This window comes from Copadichromis virginalis, linkage group LG23, assembly GCF_057382275.1.
Source record: "Copadichromis virginalis isolate Kocher_CV1m ecotype Utaka linkage group LG23, C_Virginalis_male_GT1.1, whole genome shotgun sequence".
Taxonomy (NCBI): domain Eukaryota; kingdom Metazoa; phylum Chordata; class Actinopteri; order Cichliformes; family Cichlidae; genus Copadichromis; species Copadichromis virginalis.
Genome location: NC_140639.1, coordinates 49,701,293 through 49,721,565, shown reverse-complemented (window position 1 = coordinate 49,721,565; position 20,273 = coordinate 49,701,293). Strand labels below are relative to the sequence as shown.

Sequence of the window (20,273 nt, the reverse complement as noted above, 5' to 3'; positions counted from 1 at the left end):
AGATAAACTTACAGATTTAAGAGTCAAAAAGTGTCAAAACGTCTGTATCCTTACCTGAGAGTTTCAAGTTTACAGTCAGGACTCTTTAGTCCAACACACAGCAAATCCAATCCTGAATCCTGCAGCTTGTTCGAGCTCAGGTCCAGCTCTCTCAGATGATTGGATGGGGAGCTGAGAATTTCAGACAAAGCTTCAAAGCTTCTTTTTGAGAGTTTACAATCTCTCAGCCTGAGGAAGAATAACAATGGAGACATATTATTTTATTCATCTAGCATTATTAAACATATTTGTTCATAGATTCACTTACAGCACTTTCTTGGATGCTTTGACCACTGGCAGCAGCTTCAACAATGCCTCCTCTGAACGGGAGTATTTCTTCAGGTCGAACTCATCCAGATCTGATGACAGTAAGATGAAGACCAGAGCCGACCACTGAGCAGGAGACAGTTGATCTGTGGAGAGACGTCCTGATCTCAGGGACTGTTGGATCTCCTCCACTAGAGAACGATCATCCAGTTCATTCAGACAGTGGAACAGGTTGATGCTTTTCTCTGCAGACAGTTTCCCACTGAGCTTCTTCTTGATGTAGTGAACTGTTTCCTGATTGGTCTGTGAGCTACTTCCTGTCTGTGTCAGCATGCATAGGAGATCCTGATTGGTCTGCAGTGAAAGACCCAGGAGGAAGCGGAGGAACAAGTCCAGGTGTCCATTTGGACTCTCTAAGGCTTTGTCCACAGCACTCTGGTAGAAGTCTTTTACAGTAAGTGTTTTCTGGAAGATTTTAAAGAGAGGAGATTGTTTCTTAAGCAGGTTGACTCCAGAGTTGATGAAGGTCAGATAGACATGAAGAGCAGCAAAGAACTCCTGAATACTCAGATGGATGAAACAGTAAACAACGTTGTTGAACATGTGGCACTCATCAGCTTTAAAGATCTGTGTGAACACTCCTGAGTACACTGAGGCTGCTCTGATATCGATGCCACACTCTGTCAGGTCTGATTCATAGAAGATCAGGTTTCCTTTCTGCAGCTGATCAAAGGCCAGTTTTCCCAGAGACTCAATGATCTTCCTGCACGACTCTGTCTCAGCTCCTCCATCATACTTGATGTCCTTCGTTTTTAGGTGAAATAGCACAAGGCGTAGGTAGAGCTCTGTGAGAGTCTTAGGCAGATCTTTGCTCTCTTTGTTCTTCATGACAAACTCCAGAACTGTAGCAGTGATCCAGCAGAAGACTGGGATGTGGCACATGATGTGGAGGCTTCGTGATGTCTTGATGTGGGAGATGATGCTGCTGGCCTGCTCCGAATCTCTGAATCTCTTCCTGAAGTACTCCTCCTTCTGTGGGTCAGTGAACCCTCTGACCTCTGTCACCACGCCAACACAGTCTGGGATCTGATTGGCTGCTGCAGGTCGTGTGGTTATCCAGAGGCGAGCAGAGGGAAGCAGTTTCCCCCTGATGAGGTTTATCAGCAGCACATCCACTGAGGTGGACTTTCTAGGGTCAGTCAGGATTGTAGTTTTGTGGAAGTCCAGAGGAGGTCGACACTCATCCAGACCATCAAAGATGAACACAACCTGGAAGTCTTCAAAGGTGTAGATTCCTGCTTCTTTGGTTTCAGTAAAGAAGTGATGAACAAGTTCCACCAAGCTGAACTTGTCCTCCTTCAGCAGATTCAGCTCTCTGAAAGTGAATGGAAACATGAACTGGATGTCCTGGTTGGCTTTGTCTTCAGCCCAGTCCAGGGTGAACTTCTGTGTTAGGACTGTTTTCCCAATGCCAGCCACTCCCATTGTCAGCACTGTTCTGATTGGTTTATCTCTTCCAGGTGGGAGTTTAAAGATGTCTTCTTGTCTGATGGTTGTTTCTGGTCTGTCTGGTTTCCTGGTTGCTGTTTCAATCTGTCTGACCTCATGTTCATCATTGACCTCTGCAGTCCCTCCCCCTGTGATGTAGAGCTCTGTGTAGATCTGACTCAGGAGGGTCGGGTTTTCTGTTGTAGAAATCCCCTCGAGCACACACTGGAACTTCTGCTTCAGGTCTGACTTGAGTTTGAGCTGACACTCAGTGAGAATCTCTGCATGAATAAACAGCAAATGACACAAATGAGAAAACTGCATTCTGGTTACTGTGGTTATGTGTTCAGTTCACTGGACTCTTGGTGTCATGATCCGAGTGAGTCTGAGTAACTTTCCACAGCATCAGCTCTCCTCCCCTGGGTGGAGCCCTCCTCACTCCTCCCTGCTCCTCACCTGTTGCCAATTACTCCGGCAGTATTTATGAACAGCACTCACAATGAACCTTCTCCAGATTGTGTGCTTACCACAGTCAGTTCTCTGCCTCACATTTTGTCTTGTGCTCCTCAGCTTGTTTCGCGTAACCCTCTTTTCCTGTTCCCTAGTCGGCACCTGGATATATCTTCCAACTCTCGCCATAAGTCACGCCTCAGGATTCTGGCCTGCCACTGCTGGGAAAACTCACTCTTGCAAACTGCCATCCTCACCTGCCTGCCTCCCTGTGCACCCACATCTCACTCTGTACCCAGATTTAATTCATCTCCTCCTCCAGCTGATCTCCACCTGCAGCCACGTAACACCTCTTAGTTTTTAAATCTTGGACTCATTCACTACACTGTGGACCACTCTGATTATTATCTCCTTTGTTCCAGTGATCCTGGATAGTTTCTATTCGCCCGATTCTGCCCCTGTTGTTCCTTTGACCTGCCTCAGCTTATGTTCTGGCCTCAGCTCTGCACTTCTCATAATACCTCGCTTGCTGTTGAATTTAGCCGTGATTCAGCTTTCTCCGTCAAGAAATCTAGTAAAATACATTTCTGTTAAAAGTCACTCAGCCTCCGTTTTTTGGTTCTGTGCTTGACTCCATTCCTTTTCATGAGCCATTGAGCCCTGACACTTGGGTTATAACTGAGGGCAGGTTTTATAGAGACACATTCGATTTAATTATGTTTATTTATACAGCACCAAATCAATACTAGCAACATTTCACATATTACATAAACAACACTATGGAGCCAGTGATGAATAAATATGTAGAATAAATGAAAGAATTTCAAGTATAAAAGTTTTTTTTTAATTCCTCCAAATAACAACAAGAGTCACCCCAATGTGCTTTATATTGTAAGATAAAGAACCTACAATAATACAACTGAAAAAACCCCAACTATCTTTTTGGGTCCTGAAAACTGAAGGCTCTGCCTCCCATTCTACTTTTAAATACTCTGTGAACAACAAGTAGGCCTGCAGAGCGAGAGCGAAGTGCTCTAACAGGGTCATATGGTACTACAAGGTCATTAAGATAAGATGGGGCCTGATTATTTAAGACCTTGTATGTGAGGAGCAGGATTTTGAATTCTGGATTTAACAGGAAGCCAATGAAGGGAAGCCGATACAGGAGAAATCTGCTCTCTCTTTCTAGTCCCTGTCAGGACTCTTGCTGCAGCATTTTGGATTAGCTGAAGGCTTTTCAGCGAGTTTTTTGGACATCCTGATAATAATGAATTACAGTCGTCCAGCCTGGAAGTAATAAATGCATGAACTAGTTTTTCAGAGTCTCTCTGAGACAGGATATTTCTAAATTTAGAGATGTTGCACAAATGGAAGAAAGCAGTCTTACATGTTTGTTTAATATGTGCATTGAAGGACATGTCCTGGTCAAAAATGACTCCAAGGTTCCTCACAGTGTTACTGGAGGCCAAGGTAATGCCATCCAGAGTAAGAATCTGGTTAGATACCATATTTCTAAGATTTTCAGGGCCGAGTACAATAACCTCAGTTTTATCTGTATTAAGAAGCAGAAAGTTAGCGGCCATCCAGGTCTTTGTGTCTTTAAGACATTCCTGCAGTTTAACTCATTGGTGTGTGTTATCTGGCTTCATGGACAGATGGAGCTGGGTGTCATCTGCATAGCAGTGTAAATGTATGCTATGTTTTCTAATGATGCTGCCTATGGGAAGCATGGTAATGGGAGCGTTGCCAGCAGAAGGCTGAAGTGGAATCTCCAAGAAAGCTGCAGAAGAAAAAGCATGAGCTGAAATGGTGGATTTCAGTCGTATAAGGAGAACTGTGGCTTTCCTCCAACCTTTGACCAATCACCTTAGTGTCCTGTTTATCAACCATAATAAAAAGCATTTACTGTCTGGGCATTTTTTTGTTTGGGTCTCCAAACAGCAGAAAGAAATGGCAGCCATTTTTTTAACTTTACCTTCAACTGGTAAATAGATTTAAGAGAAAGCACTTTGATCATATTTGTGACGTGTCCCAAACTGTTGTTGTCGCCTCATTTATGTTGATAAAACAGCTCTAAAACCAATCTGACAATATAAATCTGTAAAATGGGCAGAAAACCTGCTGCTGGTCCCATTTTAATCAAACCAACCCAAAGAGCAGATATTCATGTGTGTACACAGGAGGTTATTTGTGCAGATGCATAAAACACAAACTGTTGGCTTTCTGCAGTCTCTCACTCCTGAAAGTGTTGGCAAGTGTTTTGGATTTATTATTTATATGGATTTTAATGGCACCTGTGTAATGTTAACTAATGTTTTTATTGTTTATGTATTTTTTGTTTAGTCATTCCCTGACTTACCTGTGGGTTCTGGGATGGTTTTATTTAAATTCTCCAACAGATCATTCTTGTTTATCCTCCCCAAAAGATTTTTAGTGACTTCAAAAGTGTTGATAGAGTAGGTATCAAACATCAGATCCACTATGTCCGTCCTCTCTGCATTCTCCAGTTTACTCACTGGGATTGCTGGTAAACCTTCTACAGACCCGTTCTTCAGATGCCATTTAAATTTTTCAAAGTCATCACGTCCCAAATCCTCCAAAGTCCCCAGAAGGATTTCTTTAGGTGTCGTCATCTTTTACCCTGTAAGGACCCGATAAACAAAGACTGTAACAACAGCTGGAGAGGTAATTGTCTGATTTATCAGAATTTAACTTGATTCTAACAGCAGTTCATCACAATAAATTTCTAAGGCTCAGAATGCAACAAAATTGCACATGAAGAAGCACATAGAGAAGTATCCAAGTAACACTTTGCTACAATATAAAACAAACTATTATAAATAAAGAAAATATATAAACTAAATATATACACTACCCGTCAAACGTTTTAGAACAGCCCAATTTTTCCAGTGTTTTTGTCACGGTTTGCGAGCCGTGTGTAAATTATCAAAGGACCCTTTATGCAGGCAGCTCAGATGCAAGTGAGTTTATTCATCACATGGTGATACAAACAGAAATGGCGAAGGTGAGCATGGAAACTAAGCAAAAACCTAAAAACTAATAGTACACGAATATGAAGAAGTACACGAAGGGAAGACGAAAACACAGAACACAAGGGGTGGGAGCAAAGCACCACAACACATCACTATATAGACAGTTACACAGAGGGAGACACAGAAGGCAACAACACAGGGCGCAACAAATGGACAGAGAAGACTAAACACAGAACAGAGTGCACAGAGAAACAAGGGGGGCAGGGAATCAAAACCTAGGAAGCATAGAATAACTCACAAACTAAACTGACATAACACAAAAATCACAAAGAACTGAAACCACTAGCTCAGGAGACCCAGGACCCTGACAGATACGCAGACAAACCAGCAACTAACAGAGGCAAACACAAGGTTTAAATACACAGAGGGATAACGAGGGAATGAGACACAGAAGGAGGACACAGCTGGGAGTGATTGACAAGACGAGACAGAGGAAACGCAAACTAAACACACTGACATGAGACACGGACCTTCACAACAAAGCAGGAAATACAAAGACTGAACTTAGAGGTACAACAAAACACAGAACCAAAACGTAAGAATAAACAAAGATACATCATGAAATCAAAGATTAACAATACAAAACAGAAAACACTGAGTCACAGACCCAGGATCGTGACAGTTTTATTGAAAATATCCTTTTTATTTCTCATTGCGCTCTGAAATGAAAGCATAGTACAAATAAGCAGTTGGAGTTAAAAATAAATCATGAAACACATTTATAGACCAAAGTTTATTCTAAACGTTTGACTGAACACACCCGTGGCTTCTGTCTACAATAGAAATCAAATATTCTCCCATATCTGTAGCAGATGTTCCCGTAAACGTGGACCTTGTAATAATAATAATAATAATAATAACTTTATTTAGAAAGCGCTTTCAAACAAAGTGCTGTACAACTAAAGAGATAAATTAAATAAAAGCGATACATAGCAATACAGGTAAAAGACACAATACAAGTTAAAAACAATAAAAATGTAAAAACTAAAAGCCATAGAATTAAGACATGTAGGATCGGGTGAACAAATGTGTCTTCAACTTGGTTTTAAAAACCTCCACAGAGCAGCCTGCCGAATATCTTGTGGGAGGTTGTTCCACAGAAACGGGGCATGAAAAGAAAAAGCTCTCCAATTGACTTTTTTCTGGCTCTAAGAACTTTTAGAAGACCAGAGTCCTGAGATCGGAGAGCACGAGATGGAACATAAAGGTGTAAAAGGTCGGAGAGGTATGAAGGTGCCAATCCGTTTAAAGCCTTGTAGGTGAGCAGCAGGACCTTAAAATCTGCTCGAACCTGACAAGGTAGCCAGTGAAGACATCTCAGAACAGGGGTAATGTGCTCAAATTTCCCAGTTCTTGTTAAAATGCGAGCAGCTGCATTTTGCACCAACGCCAGAATCTCAGGTTAAACCTCACAAAACTTTAACAACCACCAAACAGCTGAAACAGTAAATGAGAGCAGGAACACGGATTCTGCACAAAGACGTAAACACAAAGCTCGGAGCCGCCGACACATCAGAATCAGTGAGATGTCGCCTTTCTCACCCGATGGCACGGACACGGTCGGGGCTGAAAGCCGACAGCTCGCTGATTCTGATGTTTCGGCGGCTCCGAGCTTTGTGTTTACGTCCTTTTTACGCTGATTCTAAAGCTGTTAGTTTTATCTCTCTCCAAACAATATTGACTGAACCAGCAGCAAAAGAAGATCCAAACTACGCTTCACATAAACATCGTCATGAACTCACTCTGACTTTTGCTGTTTTGCTTCCACCAGGATAAAATCACACGTCATGCACAGCTCTCTCTCTCTCTCTCTCTCTCTCTCTCTCACACACACAGTTTCCTGTCTAAAAATCTGTTTTCTGCATTATTCGCTTGCTTGTTACGCACAAGTCTACCGTTGTTTACAGCGCTGTCGGCCGCTGTTTTTTTCCTTTTACTTACTTCCAAAAAGAAAACCTAATTTCTGCCGTTCAACAGGCTTCTGAACAAATTTAAACTTTTTAAAATTATGCAAATTGCAAAACGCTGTGTCTGTCATAAAACTGCTGTAACTTCAGAGGTAATGTTCATATGTCGATTAATGGTTTTCTTTCGTTTTTGATCTACTGTAGAATATTTTTATAAAACCACCTTCATGTTTTTCTGTTTTATCTTCAGCTACTTTGACACAAAGGCCTCTGCTGTGATGCTCACACCTTTGATAAAGTCTTGCGAGTGTCAGCTTCCTTTTTATAGATACAAAAATATGTAAATGTACTGATCTGAATTATAATATTTCTGACTGTCTGAGGCAAAATTTCCCAGATTCAAATCGAATTGAATCGAATCGTGGATCGAATTGATTCAGGACCTTGTGAATCGGAATCAAATCGATTCTAGAAATCAGTGACGATACCCTGCCCTATTTGCGACCATGTCAACATCCAGTCCAGGCTTTTTCAAGATTGGTACTACCACAGCTGATTTAAAACATTCAGGAAAGACTCAATGAAGTATTTAAAAGAAACAGGTTGTAGGGTCCTAATGCTGACCACAGTTCCTTTATAGCCCAGGCTGGTAGAGGATCCAAAGAACAGGTTGTACATCGAGCTGCTTTTACAACCTTCCTTAATCCAGACAGGGAAATAGAGATGGACCGATGCGATATTACGTATCGGTCCATCTCTATTTCTATTAATTTACGTCAGTATCGATACTGATTTTGTATGTATTTTGAAGGATTTGAACCAAAGGCAAAAAATACCATGAGCAAAAAATGGCAGGCATGATTATAAAATAGGGAGGTTTCTTTTTTTTTAACATAGATTAAACTCGTTAAATAAAACAACAAGTTTATGAGCTTTCTTGTTATTCACAAGTTTCAGCGATTTAGCCCAGAGTCTAAAGTCATTCAGCCATCTGTTTATACATGGTTTAGCTTTAAAGTATCTGCATTTGTGAAGAAAAAATTTTCCCATTAACAAAATCATCCTAATCAACAGGTCAAAATCTGCATTCTCAGCAAGTATTCCAAACTTTATTACTGTCACCGTCAAATGTGGTAACTGAATTCTCCTGGACTGTAGCCAGCTCCACATGTCAGTCCAGAAGGAGTGCACTGATTCACAGTAGAAAAACAAGTGATCCAGACTTTCAATATCATTTTCACAAAATGTGCAGGCGTTCACATCTAAGTTAAATTTCCGTCTTAAGAATTCATTGGTTGGATAAACCTCATTAATGATTTTAAAGTGAACCTCTTTTACTTTAGGGGAAAGAGGAAGTGAAATATACTTTTTTCTTATCGCCTTAACCTCCATGGTCTCAAATTCTTTAAGGATATAATTTCTTTTAACCGGATTAGGGCAAATGTCGTTGATCAAAATATTCCTGATCACTTTGTTTGTAAACCTGCTGTCACCAAATTCAACTCCAGCTATGCAGAGCTGCCTCAGTCCAGGAGAAATTTTAGAGTGCACAATATCTTCTTTTATCATTGATCTCAAAGGGACTGGGATGGCTTTCACTAGGGATTTATATCTCTTAGCAGTACATCTTACATCAAATTTCTCACAAAACGTCTCATGTTTTAATAAGACCCCATTATCATCCGTAAAATGAGCTACAGCCCAAATCCCTTAAGATCTTCCAGTAGAGAAGGACCTGCTGATGGAAAGCTGAGAGTTTAACAGGTAACGAACTGCAATCAAAGTCACAACGTAACAAAAAGTCTATTCCACCCATTTTGCCAAAAATCACACTGGGAATAATGTTCCAAAAGGAATTTTTGTTCCTAATGAAAGATCTTAACCATTTCAGTTTTAGTACACCATTCATAACATCAAAGTCAATGGCATTAGCCCCACCCTCTTCATAATTCTTAATCATATCATTTTTCTTTATATAATGACATTTGTTCCTCCATATGAACCTAAAATTAAGATTATTTATAGATTTAATTAGTTTTGGAGATATGGGCAGAGAAAAGGCTGGATAGATTAGTCTGGACAGACTGTCCATTTTGGTTAGCAAGATTCTCCCAAACAGAGTTATGTCCCTTTGCTATGGAACTCCAAAGTGTTCAAAATTAAATAAATAAATAGGTCAAGATGAAATAAATAACTATGTGAATAAATAAGACACAGATATGTAATGTGAGAATGATATTGTGAAATAATGGAACACATTTTGAAAAAAATGCTCATTATTGTGAAATATATTGCATTCTGCTATATAAATTTACTTATTATTGTGAAATATTATTTCATGGTCATTATTTTTCACAATAACAGAGATTATTCCTGAGGCATTTTATTTATTTCCAGCCGTTTTTAGTCCAAAATGACATTTTTTCAAAGTCAGTCTTTATTTCAAAATCCCGTTTTTCCCGATGGTCTATTTATTTCATAATGCGACTTTTCAGCAGAATGACTTTGTCTGTCAATCAATGTAAGTGGGCTGGACCTTTGCACCTATTGGCTTATCGTTTACCATCGACTAGTTTTCCTGGATACCGGCTCCGCGGACGGCTACTGCAGCTAGCAACAGCGTGCTAGGTCAAAAGTCACGGAGGATGGCGGACTGGTGTGAACTTCAGCCAGTTCTGCTCATTTAAGCAAATCAGATAGAGAGGGATCATTTACCTGTAGATACTGTTTTGAGTCGTTTAGATGTTTCTGAAATGCTTGGGATGATAATTGCTCTTCAAGATGTTCGCATCGATGACAGCATTGTCAAAGGTTTAAGATCAATTCAGCACCGTGTTCGTTTGGAATACGCCGAGGAAGAACAGTCTTCAAATGTTGGCCGTCCACGTCTAGAAATCCCGGTGCAGCACTCAGGACTTTAGTGCTGTCCGGGATAACCGTCGGGGTAATTGCCGATACATTTTCTGTGTCTCAGAGCACAATTAGGAGGAAAATGACGGAGGATGGTCTAAGGTAAGTTTATGCTGTAATTGAGCACCTGTGTGATTCTGTACACAGCATTGTTTAGGTGTTGACCTTAATTATGACGTTTGACAATGAATTATTATCGCTTACTTTTTTTTGTTACTGTCTAAACTAAGTGGGGCAGCTACGGCTAAAGCTATCGGCGCCATCTCGGCGTTGAGACACGTTTAGCAGTGTTAGCTGTTAGTGTGTTAACTCGGAGACTGGGGTCAGTGGAGCCTGTAGGAACCTTTTACACAGAGAGTAGACCCACCAGCTTTCCACAGTCTACTTACTTATCACATCTTGTTAGACAACAGGGTCATTAGTGCTTTAAATAGTACATAGTTGAATGTTTCATTGCTGTTTGCAGTTGATTGTTCTCTGATAACGCATAACAAGGTTGATGTTAAATAGCGAGTTTATTGAAATGGTTTTGTCTATTTCAGCAGCATTATAGATATACTTTCTCTGGTGTCTTCGGTAAAGCTAAAACAAGAATACATTTACATCCTTGGTTCTTTCAGCATTAATTGGAAAACTTTGAGATTTGCTGTGCGCCTCCCAAGCCATTCTCTTTTATCCCACCTGTCAGGTATAGATGGCAATACTTTAAACAAAGTTAAATTTGTTATACCTGAAGAGAACCAATCCTGACCTAGAATGGGTGAATGAATAATTAGTTGGTAGCCAATGCCTAAGCAACTCACATAGGCCCTGGCAGACTCAATAAGTCCATCTAGGAACAGCTGCAGGAAACACCTCTTCAGTTTAGATTTAAAACATGTGCATGCTCTTTCAGGTTGATGAGGATTATGGTGTGGACTGGACAGGACAACATAATCGCCGCCCATCAAATGAGATCACCATTCCTGAGATTCAGCTCCCAGATGCACTGAATGAACAAGACCCTGCTGTGCTACCAATACTTCAGAATCACTTGTAGAAAGACATTATTACATTTAATCAGTTTCTATGTCAGGAGGATTTTTTTTTTTTTAATTTCTACAGCTTTGTAGCTAATACTGACTCAAAACAGCATAAGCAATTTCATTTTCAACAAAACAGTGAGTGGCTATAAAACAGGATTTGTTTTATACAGCTGTCACTTTAATGATATTCATTTCTTGGTTGGATATACAGTACATGTCAACTCTGAGCAGATTTAATACAATGAACACAGTACAGTAGTGTAACATCTTAATTCAAATAATTTTTTCTAGAAATTTTTTTTGTATCAGTAGCGAGTATAAACAAAACATATTGTGTAATTTATAATGTACAGTGAACAACTGATTTTGATATCTGAACTCTTCATCAGTTTATATTAAAAAAGCCATAAATGCACACCTGTACTCTGTATTTTTCACTGTCAAGTGTATTAAAAAGAACTAGAACTCACTAGATTGTCCGTTTCTTTGAACACCGAGTACAGTAATGTGATGCAAGAAAGAAGAAATGGTCTAATTTTACCATGTGGTTATGGAATCAATCGTAAACCAGACCAAAACCTGAGTCAGTAGAGTTGAGACACACCTGAATGTCCATTAGAAATGACTCATAGGTACAGTAGTGTGCAGGAAGACGTAGTACTTCAAAACCGGTGGAAGACTTTGGAAGATTGCTGTTGACCACTTCCACAGTCATTTCTCGGCAAGACTTCCCATCCTGTCCAAAACTTGATGAGGGCTTTTTGTTGTGCACAAGATGCTGCAACAGAAGATTGTTTTAAACTATAATGACATCCTATATTCATTATTTTGAATCTTTTATGGAGAAATACCATAAAAGATGACCACTTACATACAGGGCACCAGACATTTTTGCCCCACTCAAATTGCTGTTGTAGCTTTTATAGATATTTTTATGTTAACAAAGCTAAAAGTAGTCTACATACAATTCTAGTGCAACTGATAATGCCACCACTCTTATGTATTGCATGGAGCAAATAACAAAACAAAATTATACTATAGCGTAGAGCTGGGCGATAGAACGATAACGATATGTATTGCGAAATAACTTTTTCTCAATAGAAAAATTAAACTATTGCGATAGACCTCACCGCTCTTGTCCTTTTTATAAAAAAATAAATAAAAATAAATATCGTGATATGAAAAAATCTCATATCGCCCAGCTCTACTATAGTGTACTTTGTTAATGACCCAAGATCACTGGACTGTATGTAATTTACCAAAGTATAATCAGAGAAAACCAATGGCAAAATACCTATCGCAGCAGACTTACCATTTTCAATGAAGGACCGAAGGTAACCTGCCACTCTGCATTTATCCTCGAGAGCATTCCTCTTCTTCCTCATCTTCATCTTCTGTGGCAGGCCACAGTCATTTTATAGCTTTACTTATCTTGTAGTCTTAAGAGCATCAGCAACATTAGGTGTATTTTTATTAAATGTAACCCAGCTGTTCAACTAACCCACGCATACAAAACAGTATATTGGTGTTTTGTGTCAACAATTAATGTTCATCCTTCATAAATTAACCAAATAGCTTTACTATTCAGATGTTAAAAGATGTGACCTGACCTTACCTCACAACAGGGAGCAGTCTCTGATTCCCTTGGTAAGAAAGGAGGAATGATGTCTGATCTTTCTGTCAGAAGCGGCCATACCATGGTTTCCTTAAGCCCTTTCCTCAGCTGCTTGACTTGACGACTTGTTTGTGTTATGACCTACAACGGTGAGACCAAACCAAAACTGAAGTTGGAGTCTGTAAAGTGACACACACTTTAAATGTTAAATATTTAAAGAACATCCACTGTACTAGTAAAAGCATTTTCAAATTATACCCACTTACAAAATCACTACGTTGAACTAAAATTGCTTTCTTTTCTTTCACATAGATTACTTGTCTTCCATATTAGCACAGAAGATAAGCCACTTTAAAACAGTCATGAATAACTATTACCTACAACAATGTAAATAGTAATACAGACATTAACCCAGAAGACAATTATTTTCTCTTACCTAATTTATAGAATTCTTTGCTATGATAAAAAACAGTATTAAAAAAAAATCTGTGACTAAACTGATTAAAAAGCTCATTTTTGCCAGACAGACAGACTAACCAAGCAATAATAACATATCGTTACTTACCCTGAACAGCGTTTCGTGGAGTGGAGCTAGCTGTATAGCGTTAGCATTTGCTAACGTTAACACTGTGCGGTTGTGATGAGAACTTGGACCAGGGACCACTTCATCTCCAGTACACTGCTGCAATACGCAGACTGAGGTGAAGACGTTCAATCTAAGCGGTTAGCAAGTTCTCTGAGTAACTCAGAAACGGACTTGTTTCCTGCAGCCATGCCCTTCACAAGAATTGATACACCTGTAACGTTATTCGCGCCCAGTGTTTTGCATTTGTCGGTGCCTTAAGTTTATTTTGAGCTGCATACTGCCGCCAGCTGCATAGGAGATGCATTGCACCATTAAACCTAAATCGACAATTCATGTGCTATTACTTATGTCTGAGTAAAGGAGCAACCAATCACACAACTGGCTCCGCCCTGTCTTTCTTGATTGACAGACAAAGTCATTCTGCTGAAAAGTCGCATTATGAAATAAATAGACCATCGGGAAAAACGGGATTTTGAAATAAAGACTGACTTTGAAAAAAGGTCATTTTGGAATATAAACGGCTGGAAATAAATAAAATGCCTCAGGAATAATCTCTGTTAATGTGAAAAATAATGACCATGAAATAATATTTCACAATAATAAGAAAATATATATAGCAGAATGTAATATGTTTCACAATAATGAGCATTGTTTTCAAAATGTGTTCCATTATTTCACAATATCATTCTCACATTACATATCTGTGTCTTATTTATTCACATAGTTATTTATTTCATCTTGACCTATTTATTTATTTAATTTTGAACACTTTGGAGTTCCATACTTTGCAGCCACCTGTTTAAAATTGACTTACACTTTTCTATATTGGCACAGATATTCTTATTTTCAGTTGATGTCTTATCCTTGCAAATTACAATGCCCAGATACTTCACCTCTTTTTTTATCTGTATATTATCTATTGCTTGCAGGGGACACTCATGCAGAGCTAGAATTTCTTATTCATTAATATTCAGCTGCAGGCCAGAAGCTTTGGAGAAGTGGTTGATCACCTGCAAGGCTAAAGGAATCTGGTCCTCATTTTTTAAAAACAGGGTGGTATCATCTGCGAGCTGACTGATTATTATCTGTTCACCCATCACAGTTAACCCCTCAATGTGACTGTTTTTAATCAAAATAGATAACTCAGCAACCATGATGAACAGAAGTGGTGAGCTGCTACATCCCTGCCTTATCCCTCTATTAACCTCAAACCTTGAACATGTACCATGTTCTAGCAAATCAAATCAAATCAAATCAAATCACTTTTATTGTCACATCACATGTGCAGGCACACTGGCACAGCACATGCGAGTGAAATTCTTGTGGGCGAGCCCCACAAGCAACAGAGATGTGCAAACACAACAACACAAACGAGCAAAATACAAGAATGGCTAATCTGAAACTAATAAATATATGTACAATATATAATAGTGTATGCATTTCTGGATGTGTATACTAAATATTTTCCTACGTGTGTGTGTGTGTGTGTGTATACACATTTTTACAAATTAAATAGTAAAAAAAATAATAATAAAATATATAAAATATACAGAGTTGAATATGTGCAAAACAGAGCTGTTAATGTCATTATATAGCATCTCTATAACATTGATAAATTCCTGTCCAAAACCAAAAGACTGCAGAGTTTTTAATATGAACGTATGTTCAACTGAGTCAAATGCTTTGTAAAAATCTAAGAACAGCATGTATCCTCTCTCTTGTGTCACGATGAGTTGTGTGGCTGTCAGTGGCTGGACCCACGTGCAGGACTCAGAGAAAAAACATTAACTTAAACGACAGCTTTATTTGCTGGTGAGTCACCCTTGGCGATACATAAACAACAACTTAAACTAACTAGACTGGAGATGCTGAAGGTAGACGACAATGAATACACACACAACAAACGTGGAGGACGCAACAACTGGCAGGGAAAAACACAGGGCTTAAATACATACTGAGGTGATTAGGGAATGTGAAACAGGAGGAGAACACAGCTGGGACTCATCAGACATGACAAGACAAGGGGCGGCAAAACTCAACACATTGACATAGTACACAGACTTTCAAAGTAAAACAGGAAACTGAACAGACGTGGACTAAACTAGGGGATACAGTGACAGAACAAGAGACACACTGACAGAGATGACTGTATACTAACAGAAGTAACACAGAACCACGACCTAAGAAGGAGAACACAAGAAATGCCAAGGACCTAGGGAGTTAGGAATACTAGCGACAAAAATCAAACCCAAGAGAATCAAAACACATCATGAAATCAAAGATAACTAATACAAACAGAAAAACACTGAGTCCACAGACTCAGGACCGTGACATCTTGGATTATTTCACTGTACTCAAGGAGGTCCAAAACCAGCCCAATATTGTTATGAATTTGTCTTCCTTTCAAAAAACCTGATTGCGTTTCACTGATAATGTTTGAGATGCCTTTCTTTAGCCTCTCAGCTACAGCTCCAGACAGGATCTTATAGTCAGTGTTTAAGGTGATGGGTCTTAAATTGTCTAAAATTCTTTTATCCTTACCCGATTTAGGGATCAGGGTTATCAGCGCTTGTTTCATGCTCGGCATCAGTTCTTTTTTTCTCTATCGATTCCTTTAATGCATCAAACAATAAAGTTCTTAGGTCCTTCCAGAAGAATTGATAAAAATTAGTAGTGAGTCCATCTGTCCCTGGGGACTTGTTTAATGCCATTTTCATGACCACCAAATCCAGTTCCTCAATTTGGCGGCCGCTACTAAGTTTTAAAATTACTCATACTAATCTTTCTGTGTCACAAAATAAACTTTTAACATATTTTCAGGCGAGAAAGTAGCTGTGTAAACATCAAATATCTGCTCGGTTTATCAAGATACCGCATATTTGCAAAAGTGCTTCGACGTTTTCGGAGACGTCTGCTACCCACCAGCACTATAGCCAGCCAGGAGCTCGAGGGTCACTGAAGCCACCGAGAACGGCACAACTCCCGGCACATCATTTTCAGATCACCACGGACTTTCGCTACTCAGGTTAAACGTGATATATAAGTCCAGGGCCGTGCAGAGACGTTTAAAGGGGCGGGTGCTCAAAGTTAAAAAGGGGCACATTGAACCAGGCTGAATAACAACAACACACATTCATCAACAATCTAATATGGGATCGCATCATACTATATCACTGTTGTGAGGTGGCGACAAGGCAAAGCAAACGTAGCCGATGTTTTACCTGATGGGTACAATGTTGCTGTTGAGGTGTTTCTGCTGCTCCTGCTGCTGATAGTGCTGGAGGGCAGGGCTGTGTTGATCTGAGACTGTAGACATTAAAAAGTCCACAGGAGAGATGGTAGCTGATTAAACAAGTGTCATGAGATAATAACAAAATGCAAAGATTGGTGACAGCGCTTGGAACCATAAGGCAACAAAAAACTGTGAGAAATAATTTAGGCTCTGCCTGTGAATCACTCTTTGCTTCTCTTCTTCCTTCCATCCCATCATTTCATACATCACTCTCCACTTGCTGTCTATCTGAGAACAAGGCACAACTTGCTATTGCAATAAACTATAATCAAATTATCCACACCTAACAACTCTTGCACTTAATCTATAATAAAATGATGACAGAAAAATGTTATAGCCCTGCCTTTAGTAGCCTCACACAGCTCCTACTGTTTCCTCCTCATGTCCTTACCAGCCATGTCTGGACAATGTTATATCATGAGTAATATTTTTTTTTTTAAATCCATCTAAATAAAACACACACAGTGACATTTTAGACCTTCTTCAGAATACTGTATATACTGTGGGCATCCTTACATTATTATTTATTACTAGAGCTACAATAATAAAGCAAAGAGGAGGGGGAAGTAATAAATATGAAATAATGTATTTATGATGATTCCATTTGTTTCACTATCCACTCTGTGCAGGGGCAAAGCTTATTACATTTTTAAACTGTAGAGATACAATAATTTTACTGCTGTAAAATCCAAACTTTGTCTTATTAAAAATATAAATCTAATATAATCTGCTTCTTAATGTATGTTCTTTAAAATACAGCGTGTGTTTTTTAGAATATTATAATAATAATGCATAATTATGTGGACATGCATATTAGATCACTTTTTTAGTGAAATATAATCCCCCCCAGAAAGGCAGGAAAAGCCTTACTTTAAAACTAAATATGTTTCTAAATACTTTGAAACTAAATATGTTCCCTAAAACGGTGACAGAGCTACAGACCCATGACAGCCTTACACAGGTAGCCAGCAGCTATGACCAGCACTACATGTGCAGTTAATAAAAGGACAGGTAATGTTTGTCACGCTGTTGCACACACAGCACGCTCGTTTGTTTCAGTTCGTCAAATTACCACAAGACATCTTACCAACGTGTACGTAATAAGCCAATACTCCTGGGTGCTACACACTACAGTGTACGCTGTACACCTACTTACTGGGTTTGTCGCATCAGTCTGTGTCTCTGAGTTAACTTGTGTTTCTCCTACAGCTCCGGACCGCAACAAATGCGCGTGCTCTTTGTGAGCTCGTTCCCGGCTCGTAACCAGCGCGTTCTGCCATCAAGGGCGATCATTGGTTAAATGTGATCATGTGACTGATGCAAGCCAGATCCTTTTATTTAGCAAAACTGTGATTAATAGTTAAATATTATTGTTGAGGGGCACAGACAGGACTCCGCACGCACACACATATAAAAATAAATAAATAAATTTTTTTTAAAAATTGCCTCAACAAAAGGGCACTTTGGGCACCCATCAGGAAAGGGGCGGGTGCTCAAGCCCCTCCAGCCCCCCCCCCGCCCTGCACATGCCTGTATTACACTTTACACTTTTTCAGTGTTTTGTTTGTTCGTGAGTAAATCGGTTTGGCTGAGATTAAAGTTATTAGATTAGATTAGATAAAATAAAACTTTATTAATCCCCCGGGTGGGTTCCTCCTTGGTTTTTACACAGCTGAATAAACATCAAACAGAAAACTGATTAAACAGAAGTATGAGACGGTCGAGAATTTACTCCAGTGTCCTGTTATATTGCAGATAGCAAGGAGCAGAGGACCGAGTTTATTAAACTCCACCGAGACAGCGGTGAGCCTAATCAGAAGGCTAGACCGTCCAATTTCCCCAGCCGTTTACTTCCGGCATATCCGACCTTCTGAGGACCCAGCCCACGTACGCCGCAAAGGCAGGGTCCTCAGGAGGATGCAGCCGATGAATTTGGACACTGTCACTACCCGATCCGTACCGGAAACCCGATCGGTACCCCGCATGCGCGAAAGGTGTCTACTTCCGGTCGAAGCATTTTACGATAGTTACAGGTCAGAGTACCTGTTAAGATGTTAAGAATAACAAGTATCTCTTAAAATGTTTCCGATAATGAAACATTTAATATCCGGTTGTTCAGTCTGACGTCACTAGCCGTGTCTGGGTCTAAACTCCGCTGCAGGTCCATATATCAAACGATCACTATGGCATTACTGAGAGTTGAAAAACTGTCTAAATTCTTTCATCTTTAATAAAAATGATCAGCGTTCTGCTCTACCAGGTGTAACAATTGAGTTTAACATCCAGGCATCCATGAAAACGGAATTTATGACATTTAACGGAGTTAGAAGTTAGCAGGGAGTTAGCTCGCTAGCTTCTATCTAAATACAATATAGCATGTCCTGACTGCGGGGTTTTGGAAACAAATTAAAACGTACAGCTCTGCTATCACTTCCAGCATAAATGAAGACAGAAAGCTAAACAGCAGTGACGTTTGTAGGGTTACTGAAGTTTGGCTAGCTGGTATATAATGATGTGCTACGTGACCGCTAGCGACACAGCTATGTTAGCATAATATAAACAAGCTAACTTTTTTTCCACTTGATAAAAGTTACCGTGAGTGTTCTCAGTGGTCAGGAACAAATGTAATCGCATGGCAGGATGCTGTAAACGGACCAAACTTCAGCCAGGAGAACAACTGAGATAATCCATCCACAATACGAGGTTAGTCATTCATATACTGCTGCATGGGCTGGGCTGTAGTTACATCCTAAGGTTTTAAAAACTGAGCTTAAATAAATGATTAGCGGTAATAAAAGCCGAGGGAGGTCAACAGTGATCGCTGACTGTTTTAGGAGCTTTTTGAGATCAAATAGAAGAAAATACATAACATTAAACATGTTAACAACACAAATGCCATATTAAACGCAGACTACTTTAGACCCGGAAGTAGGATTCGTCGCATCATCACTGAACAACCGGATAATGTAGACAAAAACAAAAAAATAAAAAGATAGTGACAGATCGGGACTCCCGATCCTTACTGCGCATGTGCAAAGTCGGACCGTACAAATCGGGTCTACCTGATCCGTACCGCGCATGTGCAGGGGTTTTCTTCTTCTTCTGTTCGTTTAATGGCAGTGTACTCCCCAGTGTACGAGGATACCGCCACCTGCTGGCTGAGAGAATGAACCCTATTGTAAACTGAATTAGCGTCATTACAAACGTGTGTTAAATTTGATTTAGTGATAATCGAGTGTGTTTATGCTTGTCTGTGTGGAGAGGATTGTTGGAAAAGTGATGATAATGTCCGCTATCACTGTCAATTGCCAGTAAACACTTCATCTGGCTGCTGAATCTTCACGTGACATATTATAAAGTCTGTATTATTAACTCTGTCATTAGGCACCATTCTTCTTATTTTACGGCGCTGTTGTTCAATCGGGGGACGCTCTCTGTTGAGGAGAAAAGCAAAAATTTGTTGCGGATACGGATTATCCATTGTTTAAATGTCCCGGTAGTTGAAAAGGAGGCAGAGCTGTTGAGAAATGCTAAGAGCTAACTGGGCGCTAACCGTGTCATTCAAATATATTGAATGTTGCAATGTTGGCAAAGAGAGGAAGTGATGTAAGATTTGCGCATGCGGGGTACCAATCGGGTTT

At 39.6% G+C, this 20,273-nt stretch overlaps 1 protein-coding gene across 1 annotated transcript in view; it reads right to left on the bottom strand.

Annotated features, from left to right (window-relative positions):
• LOC146682049 (NACHT, LRR and PYD domains-containing protein 12-like) overlaps positions 1-20,273 on the bottom strand; it is a 233,161-nt gene that overhangs the window by 212,313 nt on the left and 575 nt on the right. The window contains exons 2-5 of the mRNA XM_085448815.1: positions 16,562-16,646; positions 4,604-4,885; positions 308-2,075; positions 55-228 (exon numbers count right to left, since the gene is read on the bottom strand). Coding sequence (XP_085304941.1) covers positions 55-228; positions 308-2,075; positions 4,604-4,877 — 2,216 coding nt within the window. The 5' untranslated portion in view covers positions 4,878-4,885; positions 16,562-16,646. The remainder of the gene's footprint in view (positions 1-54; positions 229-307; positions 2,076-4,603; positions 4,886-16,561; positions 16,647-20,273) is intronic.